General features: G+C 33.8%; 1 protein-coding gene across 1 annotated transcript; it reads left to right on the plus strand.

The window, feature by feature from the left end:
• The first annotated feature begins 3,497 nt into the window (after nt 1–3,497).
• Nucleotides 3,498–6,428, plus strand: LOC131006962 (polygalacturonase QRT2-like). The gene is made up of 9 exons (XM_057934104.1): nt 3,498–3,673; nt 3,841–3,972; nt 4,066–4,227; nt 4,348–4,374; nt 4,476–4,683; nt 4,801–4,882; nt 5,133–5,241; nt 5,570–5,686; nt 6,082–6,428. The coding sequence occupies exons 1-9, from the start codon at nt 3,512–3,514 to the stop codon at nt 6,301–6,303; spliced, it is 1,221 nt and encodes a 406-aa protein (XP_057790087.1). The 5' UTR covers nt 3,498–3,511; the 3' UTR covers nt 6,304–6,428.
• The last annotated feature ends 5,274 nt before the right edge of the window (nt 6,429–11,702 follow it).

An 11,702-nucleotide genomic window follows, 5' to 3' on the forward strand; every position in this document is an offset into this window, starting at 1 on the left:
AGTTGAATCATCTTATAATGAATTCATAGATACATGAAGTTATGAAGTTATTTAATTAAGCATGCACAAATTTATTTAATTTAAATATTATCTCTCATTTGTTTTTACATGGTAAACTTGATCTAAAGTTACAATTTTCAAAATTAAAAACAAATACTCTGTAAATAAATAAACTATTAATTTATCGATATATAAATAAATTATTAATTTATTGATATATTAATATCTCTTTAGATTAATAAAATTTCTCAATTCAAGATAATTAATTTATAGAGGTATTAATGTAATACGTAAATTTTATAGGCGGAAATAGTTTTGTTAAAGTTTGACAATAGAATTTCTCTGTCTTCGCATATAAAATTTGAAATTTGTATGTTGCACAACTTACAACTATGAATATGATAAGAAATGGTATTCCTAACTCAAAATATACATCCGTTTTGGGCCAAATATGTTCAAGGATGCACTAATTATTGACTAAACATGTTCGTTAATTGTGGGCTGTTTGGCAGTTGACGCAAATAACGGAAACTCGCCACTATGCAAATTTACCTACCTAGTTTATTGCCACATCTCCTAACTCCCTGCCAATGCCCAAACAATCCCTCTCAGTTGACACCATTCTTCTTTAGAAACTCAGTTGAAATGAAAATGAAATAATAATAATAATAATAATAATAATAATAATAATAATAATAATAATAATAATAATAATAATAATAATAATAATAATAATTGCATGTAAATACACAAATTTTGATCAAAATCTATCTTTAACGCGAACTTAGAAAAATTCAACACGAACTTCAATTATTGTTCAAATTTAATTCCATTAAATTCTTGAATATTCATAATTGCCCAATTTTCGAAATAAATTGTACAAAAATTCACTTTTAAATTAATTTGTGTGTGTACAGAAAAGTCCACTCATTCAAATTTGTGTGTAAAATTTTAAAATATTACCTTGATGAACAATCTCTTGGAGACTAATCCTATATGCATTGCATCTCGAATAGTTGTTCGAATTCATAATTTCTTTGAAGTCTCCTCCCAGTCTCCCACATATGGTTAATTACTTAATAGTATATTAAATATTAATAAATCCTCAAAAAAAAAAATAATAATAATCACTGTGACACCATTTTAGACGAGAGCGTGGGATTTATAATTATAAAAAAAATGTTCATCAAAGTAATTTATTAAAATTTTACACACAAATTTGAAAGTGAGCTTTTTTGTACACACAAATTTAAAAGTGAATTTTTGTGCAATTTGTTTGAAAATGGAGCAGTTTTGAATATTCAAGAATTTAACAAAGTTAAACTTGAACAACAATCGAAGTTCATGTATTTTATTGAATTTTTCTAAGTTCGTGTTAAAAATGAATTTTGGTCAAAGTTTGTATATTTACCTGCAATTATCCCGAAAAAAAAAATCTAACCTAAACCTAAGGGCCCACAAGACTTGTCACTCAAGATCGGACCTCGTTATAACTTATAATTATCTACGACATAAATATTGTGGGAAGTAGTAAAAAGAATGACATTCTTTTTAGAACCATTTTTTGAGATAATCATATTGAGCAATTGAACTCAATATTTGACCATCCATCTTAAAATCACAAATTTTGACTATTTTTTGCAATTTCAAACTACATTGCCCTTAATTTGAGCGGACCGAATCGGGTTGGGCGCGCGGGTTCGGGTGGTACTTTTAGCACTAATATTATAATTTGTGCCAAAAGTACCAACTGAAAGCAAAAAAAAAAAAATACATTTGGTACTTTTGGCACTAATGTTATAATTTGTGCCAAAAGTACCAAGTAATTTGGTACTTTTGGCACAAATTATAACATCAATGGCAAAAGTACCACCTGAACTCGCGCCCAACCCGATCCGATCCGCCTAAATTAAGGGCAATACAGTCCAAAATTGCAAAAACTTGCTAAAATTTGTGTTTTTAAGATGAAGGACCAAATATTGAGTTCCAATCCACAATATGGGTATATGAGTGCATATTCTCTTTTTTTTTTATTGATTATAAGAAAATAATGGATAGTAATAAATTATTTCTTTTAATTATCTCTCATTTTCTACAAAAACAAAAAACACCTTTTTTTATTCTTATAACACTATTTTTTTGTGTGATAATATTATTCATCTTTAAAGTGGAAAAAAAATGACGAAAAGAAAAGAAATATTTAAATGAAGAAATTTGTGTTATCTTTATTTTTCATTTGATAAATTATCAATTAAAGAGAACACACCTTCACCGAACGGCTCTTTTAAAAAAATGACATATCACGAAGGAAAATTCCAGAATTTAATAATATGTACAGTGAGTACAGATAGTGTATGTTTGCCCGATTTATTCAAGTTTCCACTTCTTTGACTTCACAAGATTATTGACTTTCAAGAACTTCAAACCTGTTCTGTAGTCGTCCATACAAACTGGAAGAAAGAGGATATACGAATTAGGTTTTATTCAAATTTATTATTTAATGAAGTCAATTTTTAAATTTATTTAATCAAGTCAATTAGCAATATGATCTTTTTCTCAACAATAAACGTAAACCTAACGGATATGGACCTGCCAACCCTCCTTAGATTTTTTTTTTCATGAAATTGATAATTAATTCTGTAAAAACATCTGATTTTAAAATTATATATAAAGTAGATTAATTTAAGTATTATAGTTATATTATTATAGATGTTAATTCTAGAAGCAGGTCCAATAGTGCACCCACATAAATACATAATTAGATTCAAATTAACCAAATCTGTACTTACTCTCTTCCAATTAAGCAAGTTCTTTTTTTTTTCTTTTTTGTGAGGTCCGAATGAAGCAAGTTTGTCACCCTAAATTTTGCCCCCAACTTAATAAAAGATAGTATTAATTATTGTAAACTAATTACATACTTAATTATTGTTAGCCATTACATTACTATATAAGTCCTGTTGCAAAATAAGGTGGGGGCTCCAACCAACTTTCTACTTATGTGGGCTTTGCAAGGGCCAACTGTATACATAATATATTCCTAATTAATTTGTTCTATTTTCACAAATACAGAATATACTGGAAAAAAAAATATTGTGCACATGTAGATGTAGAAAATGATTACAAATATATTGGTAAGCAAGCGCAACACAAGTCCTTATTTTCATAGTTGAAATATACCTGCTCAAGAGTAGTCAACCACTTTTCATTAATTCTCAAATGTTTTGGCCTTATTTCATAACCAGAAAAGGGAAAGCAGAAAAATAATTTCCGTCAAAGCTCTTTCCTTGAATAAGATATATATATTTCTCATTCATTTCTGCTGCATGTCTACATTATATATACCGGTATCTATGATGATCATAAAACAAATTAATATTGCACTAGTAGTTGTTGAGTAATTGCATTGCAACTTTCTCTACTTTGCTCAAAATCCTACCTACATACACTCTATTTTCAGGAAGTGATGAGGCCAACAACTTGTAATGTTGTTGCAATATTCTTGATAATTTTGATGTGTTGTTTATCCTCCTCATGCTTTGCTAGAAAACATTCTCATCACAAGACGCGCCATGCGAAGAAACGAGCACCTCCAACTCCATATATTGCTCAAAAACAGGTCTTGGATGTCGAGGTTTTTGGAGCTAAAGCTGATGGAAAATCAGATAATTCCGAGGTATATATTCAAAATATATATGTATATATTTTGATGTTGATTGAAATTGATGTTTGCATGTTCCTGTATTTGAGTTGGATAGATTTTAGTTGTGGTAGTTTACCTTAAAACATTTTATTTTCAGAACTCCTTCACTTACAAGTATAATACTTATGATTTTTTTGCAGGCATTCAAGAAAGCTTGGGACAAAGCTTGTAATTCTTCGGAATCAATGATAATTTTGGTGCCTAAAGGCAAAATTTACTATGTTAAGCACATTAATTTTACCGGTCCCTGTCACTCTGGTATTTCTTTGGAGGTAAGTTTCTAAATTAGCTTGCACCACTTTGAAAAAAATAAGGATAAACATTAATTTGTTACTAATTTAAGATTTATTATTATTATTTTGTAGATCCAAGGAACAATCAAGTCTTTTGCTCAGATGTATGATATCCCAAGAAGACTTTGGATAAAGTTCGAAGATGTAAAGAACATGGAAATTTTTGGTGGTGGAACAATTGATGGTAATGGTGAAGTATGGTGGAAGAATTCTTGCAAAATCAAGAAAACTAAGGTATCTATGTACACATTTTGTTTGTGCTACCAATTAAATGTCAATTTCCTCATTTCCTTTACTGTTGTTTCTAAGTAAAATATTGACAAATAATATTTGTGTTGCTTGTCACTTTTGTAGCCTTGTCAAAGCCAAAGTGCACCAACAGTGAGTTTCTTGAAAATCCTTTTCTAACTCAACATATATTCTCAAAATTTGGACTAATTGAATATTCCAATTAATATCTTTGTCTCTTCTGATGCATGCAGGCCCTAACCTTCAGAAACTGCACAAATCTAACAGTAAGCAACTTGAAGCTTCTGAATGCACAACAAATGCATGTGAATTTCCAAGACTGTGACGACGTAGAAGCTTCGAGACTTTTAGTGGAAGCACCAGAAGAGAGCCCCAACACAGATGGGATTCATGTTACAAGAACTTCCAACATTAAGATTCTAGAATCTGAGATCAGAACAGGTGATTTACACAAATAGCTAGCTGCACTTAATTAGATTATATATATGGTTGTGAATATTTTCGAATGGTGCAAAAAGGTAGTGATGAATTATTGGGTTGTTTGGTTTGGATAATTAGGTGATGACTGTGTTTCCATAGTGAATGGATCAAGAAATGTTGATGTCAGAAACATAGTTTGTGGACCAGGCCATGGCATCAGGTAAATATATATACCATTCAACCTTTATTTATGTAGCTTTATTTGAAGTAATTAAATTATATAATCACCATTAAGTTTGAATTGTTTAGTAGGAACACCTCTAAATTTGTAAAGTTGCTAATATTACCTTTGTAATTGTAAGTAACTCAAAATGAAGAGGAATTCTTTTCATAGATGCCAAACTTTATGGGTATTTTTTTTTAGTTTATTGGTGGATTTGGTGGGAAGTTGAAAATGATTGATTTTGCAGCATTGGAAGCTTAGGTGAAGACAACACAGAAAATTATGTTTCAAATATTTTTGTTAAAGGAGCAACATTTACAGGAACGACAAATGGAGTACGAATAAAGACTTGGCAGGTAAATTCCATGGAAATTAAAATAAATAAATGCTTAATTTCTCATAATTTTAGATTGCAGTAGTTGAACAATGTGCGAAACGCATATTTCGTGCCGATGAGTAGCAACATTAAATTCTTGAAATTTAATTTGATTATATCTGAAAACCATTTTCTGTAGTTTAAAAGCACAATTAATTCCTATTTCTATGATTACCATCTCATTTTGTGCAATTTGCAATATACATATAAATATCATGTGAGAACTATAAATTTAGATGAGTTAATTTGTAAAATATGGAGTGTAATATATCCTAATTAAGCTAGTTTATGTCCTTATCTATGAGCAGGGAGGCAGTGGAATTGCAAGGAATATAGTGTTTGAAGATATTTTGATGAGGAATGTTCACAACCCCATCATCATAAATCAGTACTACTGTGACAAAAATAAAAAATGTGATAAAGAGGTACACTTTTTTAAATCAATACTCCTCTCTGTTTCAAATTCTTTTGGTTAATTAAATTATTTTTAATAAATCAAAACATCTAAAAGTTGTTTTGATAGTAATAGCTTTTTGTAAATTCACAATTTAAATACATATCTCCCCTCTTCATTTAGTATATACTAATAAAACTACCCCTGTTCCATAGAAAAAACACGTGGAGTTTTTCACTGTGTTTAAAAAACCTATAGAAAATGGGGGCATTTCTCAAATTATTCATATACGTACACCTATACTATAGAGTTATATAAACCTCCGGTTTTATCAATGAAATAATTATTTTGGAACTTAATTAATATTGGCAACCATTAAATAATGTTTTCTCTGACAACATAACATATGGGGAAATTTTTTTGCAGAAATCGGCAGTGCAAGTGGAGAATGTAGTATACAGGAACATAAAAGGCACAAGTGCTTCAAAGGTGGCCATAAATTTGAACTGCAGTGAATCAGTTCCATGCAAAAACGTTGTGCTGCAAAATGTGATGTTAAGTGCTCAACAAAAGGGAGATAAAGTTGAAGCTTCTTGCAACCATCTTGCAATGCAGACTAACAACCTCAATTCACTTCCAAGTTGCTAACTTCATCTCAATCTCCTATTTCACTATCAACCCCAAACCTTACAAGGCAGAAGGCGAGTTGCAATTTTCTTGGTAGATTGTTTTGTTCATTATAGTTGCAAATTAAGATTTCTCATTTTTTTTCTTAGGATACGGTTAGTGATACTACTGTCATTAATTCTGTAATTGCATGCGATTATTTGAACTATCAATAAATTTCAAGGAAGTATTCTCATCCTTCTCTTCTATTCATTGTTAATCAAACAACATTAAAAGAAAACACACCTATTGCTGCAAGAGCATCTGCCGTATCTCACCATCGGCATTCAAATGAATGTTTCTTTTAGAAGAAAATTTAGTTTTCCCATCAGTGAAAGAAATATATAACTTTCAAGTTGATGTATTTCTGCTCAACAATAAACAATACTCACTTTTGTATTAGAGGCCACCATTCATAATGCCAAAAAAAAAATTACTGATTTAATTTTAAAATCAGAATTACAATTATTTTGAATTTTTAATATTTTTTAATATATGTATATCTTTGGTATATCAAAATTTAATGGCTAATACAATAATAGAAAAGAAAAGAAAAGTTGAAATAGGTTTATGAAATCTGTGTCTTCGCTCTCTGCCGCTATCACTTTCTCTCTTGGCCGTCCCGAGTCGCACGGCCTCGGACCTCTCCATCGCTGCAAGCAGCAGACAGCAGCACCTCGCCTAGCCTTCCCCATCGCCTCCTTCCACCTCGGCGACTCCGCAGCAGCAGTTTCAAACGCCAAAGTTCTCAACAGCAGCTAAAGCCACAGGCTATTTTGGTGTTTTGTAAATTTGATTTTTTTTTTCCGCCTTACTGCTAAGATTCCACCGATTAAATCGACAAAAACTCCGATGGGCTTTTTAGATTTACAATAACACTACAAATAGTATTTTGTAGTTGTATTAAAATAATCAGACATTAACAAATAAATTATGATTTTGGAAGTTTTTCAATGTAAACCTAATTACTTTTTCAGCTTGAAAAGCATAGAACAAATAGTTGTAATTTTTTTCTCTCCCGTATAAATATTGAAAATAATGGTTAGATAGTAGGAGAGATTATATATAAAAAAAATGTCAAATGAACTGGTATTGGGCCTTGGAGTCTTGCTTTGTTTTTGTTGGAGCCAAAGTCTTGATCTTCATTGCTTTACTTCATGAATAATGGTTATTAACCAAGAAGCAAAATTTAGCCAACAACATTGCAGATTACGCCAATAGATATAAGCCGACACTCTATTGGCTCTAAGAGCACCCGCAACGCTCCTACTCGAGCACTTACTCGAGTAGAGCGTTGCATTCGAGTAGGGCGTTGCAGGGGGGCCTTACTCGAGGCCTACTCGAGCCTTCGAGTATACACGAGGGAGAGAGAGAATTGGCGCATGCTATGCACGCGCCTGAATTTAAAAAAAAAAAGAAAAAAAAAGGAAAATTTCGAATTTTGAAAAAAATTTGGCTGTTGCATTTTCTTGGAATTCGGTCTTTTGACCGTTCCAATATATTTTTTTTTATTCTCTTCTCCTCTTTAAAGATCCATCTCTTCCCTTTCTCCCTACCACATTTTCTTCCTCTACAATTTTCTTCCTCTTATAAATTTCTTTCTTCCTCTACAATTTTCATGGATCCACACAACCCCTAATACTATGATCCTAATTGGTGCCCCGATCTCTCCGCCGATTATCACCCCGATATGGGGGGAATCAACTTGGAGGAGACCCCAGCAAGTGCCGAGGATGCCCCAGCAAGTGCCAAGGAAAGTGCCTCCAAACCAAAATCAAGCACGATTTTGAAAGGCGGCCGGAGGAAGGAAATCGCCCACAAAATCAAGCACGACAAGTCGGCGCCGGAAGGAAGGCTCCGTCATACTTATCTTCCCGAGCATACTGATCTCATCGTCCAAGGTTGGGCGGAGGCCGGAGACGAACGACGCCATCCGTGGGACGGATCAAAAAGGGGAGGCGTATTGGGGACGGATCTGCGACCGTGTCAACCCCATCATCGGTGTCGAGCTTAAAATCCGGCGAATTCAAGGCCACTAGGCCCGAGTGAGCACGGATGTGCGTCTCTGGGAAGCTATTTGGGTGGAGACGCGCAACAATTGGCCTTCCGGCCATTCTGACGATATGCGCCTTGACAAGGCCCAAATCCTCTTCAAGGCTCAAAGCCCACAAAAGGCCGTATTCAACTTTTGGAACGCGTGGAAAGTTCTCCGGAACAATCCAAAGTTCAAGTCGATGTACCCCGCCGGAGACGTGTATTCCTCCAAGAGGACAAAGACTACGGAAGAGGGCTGCTTTACAACCTCGGCGTCGGGCGAGGAGATCTCCTCTTCACGGCCCATTGGCAACAAGGCGGCGAAAGCGGCGAAGGGAAAGGGGAAGGGGAAGGCGTCGGCGTCGCAGATGAGCTCGGAGCCTCCACCCGAAATAGTGGAGAAGTTGGACAGGTCCGACCAACAGGTGAGGGCATTCACCGCCTAGTACACCAGGAGGAACGATATCAAGGAGAGGGAGCTCGATATGCAACTCCTCAACACGGATATGACGCACATGTCGGACGCACAAAGGGCATTGCACGCGTCCATGGTCGCCGACGTGCTCAAGCATCGTGGTCTAGACTAGGATTTTAATTATGTAATTTTACTAATGTTTTAGGTGTTTTTTTATTTTTATGTAATTTTTAGGATTTTTAATTTAATGGAGTTTTTAATTATTAGAAAAATATGTTATTTAAATTTGAGTAAAATTAATTTAAATGAAAAGCATAAAAATCAAAACTAAAAAAATCAAGTAGGCTATCAAGTAACCTCAATGCAACACTACTTACTCAATGTGGTCCCTCACTATCAAGTAAGCTATCAAGTAGGCTATCAAGTAAGTCCCTTGCGGATGCTCTAAAATGCCCATGACATGCCAATAGATGTTTTTTTAAGGGTTGTTGGTGTTTAAATACATGAATTATAGTTTGGGTTTTCACGTAAAATTTTGAAAGTTGTTAAAATATACAAAAACTTAGGTAATGCAGTGATTGACATGACTTTGATATGGCATAATTAGAATCAAGAAAACGTTATTTTACTTGCATGATGGGATGTTCTGTTTTACTTTTATGCATTTTATAATTTTATTTTATTCTCAATAATGCAGAATGTGCATATTACTTTTGTGCATTTTATATTTTGTTTTATTCTCAGTAATGCAGTAAAGTGTATATTAAATGTTACATCATATAGATAGTATATAACCCACCAAAAAATAGTATAAATATGTACATAATGAAAAACTAAATATTTTTAAATTGTGGAAAAATCACAACACTTCGTAAGTTCGTGTATTTTTTGACAATTTTCAAAAGTTTTGAAAAATTAAATTACACTCAAAGTTCATTTACTTAGACGTCATAAACCACCTTTTTTTTCTTTTTTTGTGTGGAATGGACGGGACAGAGTATGTTTTAAAAAGAGTAAAATTTTGAAGTAGCCAAAATGAAGCATAAAACACAATTTATGGCCACACATTGATTAAACATAAAATTTGGCCATTTTTATTGATTTGGGCGTTTTTATGGCACTAATAGTGCCAAAAGTGCCAACAGAAATCCAAAATAAAACCAAGTAAAATGGTCATTTTGGCACTTATGGCACTATTAGTGTCATCTGTGCAACAGAAACAACAATAATAGAATTAAGAAATAATAAATGGATAATCTAAACCCTAAATGAAACATCTAAACCCTACGAGGAAGTGTTTAAAATGGTCATTTTGGCACTTATGGCACTAATAGTGACATAAATGCCAACGGAAATCCAAAATAAAATCAAGTAACCATACGCGCAGCGGGTGCTGACTTTTTCCCGCGAGCGCGCAACTCACCCATAAGCTTCCAGCTGCCGCGTAATCATCTCAGCGGCCGAGCAATCACCCCAGCGGCCGAGTAAAAGGGGCAAATTAGGCATACCACATAATTAATGGCCATATTTTGATGTTTTAAGATTAGGGGCCAAAAATTGATTTTCAATCTTCATTATGACTATTTGACTGCATTGTTTCTTTTAAAAATAGGGTAAATATCAGTTTTTAGCCCATCGTTTGAGCATTTTCTCAAAAATATCCCACCATAAGGATAATTACAAAATAATACTCATCGTTTTATTTTTTTCTTATTTGTGACCCGTAAAAATATTCCGACTATCGGTATTTGATTTATTCCGGCGAAGCGCCATGTTGGCCGACACGTGTAATTAAAAAAGAAAAGACTAACGAGCGTCGATTCTAATCCCCCCTCCCCCTGCCATCTCCTTTGCTGCCCCCTCCTCACCGCCAACTCATTCTCCACCCTCTGCCCAAATGGTGTGTAATGCCCTGAAAAATCGAGCGCCGATCAGAATATGGCACAAGGGCCGTGGCAATTCCACCATGAATCGATGGAAGAAGACAACGAGATGAGGGATTCCGCCATGAATCAATTTATAAAGGGGGAAAAGGTGAGGAATGGCAGTGGCAATTCTACCATGAATCAATTCATAAATTGAGATAATTGTGGGTTTTGTGAGAGAGGAAACGAGATGGGAGATTTAGGGGATCAAACGGGGGGAAAAGGTGAGGAAGAGGCAGGAGGAAGTCGGTGGTGGCATGTTGCCCGATTAGAAATTTGAGAAGGAGAAGAAGATGGTTTCAGTTGCTGTTACTGTAAATAGATGAGAGGAAAGAGGGGCAGCGGCTGATCGACGTTGCTAGACTCCGACGAAGCAGGGCGTGACGAAGCCGTCGTTTGAGCTTCGCGCAAATAAAATATCTTGTGCCCACAACTAGACTAGCTAGTGGTAAGTCCAAAGTCGAATCTACAGGGAACTGAGCAGTAACTAGGGGTAGAGCAAAATACCGAAAAATCGGTATACCGCACTTACCGTACCGAAAAAATATCGAAAATACCAAAATTTCGGTATACCGAAAATTTCGGTACGGTATTGCCGTACCGAAAATTTTCGGTATGACAACGGTATCATTTTCCCCATACCGCGGTATATGCCGAAAAACCGGTATATACCGTTGTTTCGGTATATACCATGCTACGGTATATACCGCGGTATCGGTATATACCGAAAAAACCCGTGTACCGTCAGAATAAATTATATATATATATATATATATATATATATATATATATATATATATATATATATTTAATTAATGGTAAATCATTAAAAAGTTTTTTTTCATAATTACTAAAAAAATAATGACAACTTATAAAATATATATTTATTAATAATTAAAAACATGTAAATAAATTGAATAAATATAAAATAAATTGCATCTATGTTATTTAACTAAAGGACTTTGAAAAATATACAAGTATATTATATAACTATACAAGTATGAGCT

The sequence above is a fragment of the Salvia miltiorrhiza genome, chromosome 1, assembly GCF_028751815.1.
Source record: "Salvia miltiorrhiza cultivar Shanhuang (shh) chromosome 1, IMPLAD_Smil_shh, whole genome shotgun sequence".
NCBI lineage: Eukaryota > Viridiplantae > Streptophyta > Magnoliopsida > Lamiales > Lamiaceae > Salvia > Salvia miltiorrhiza.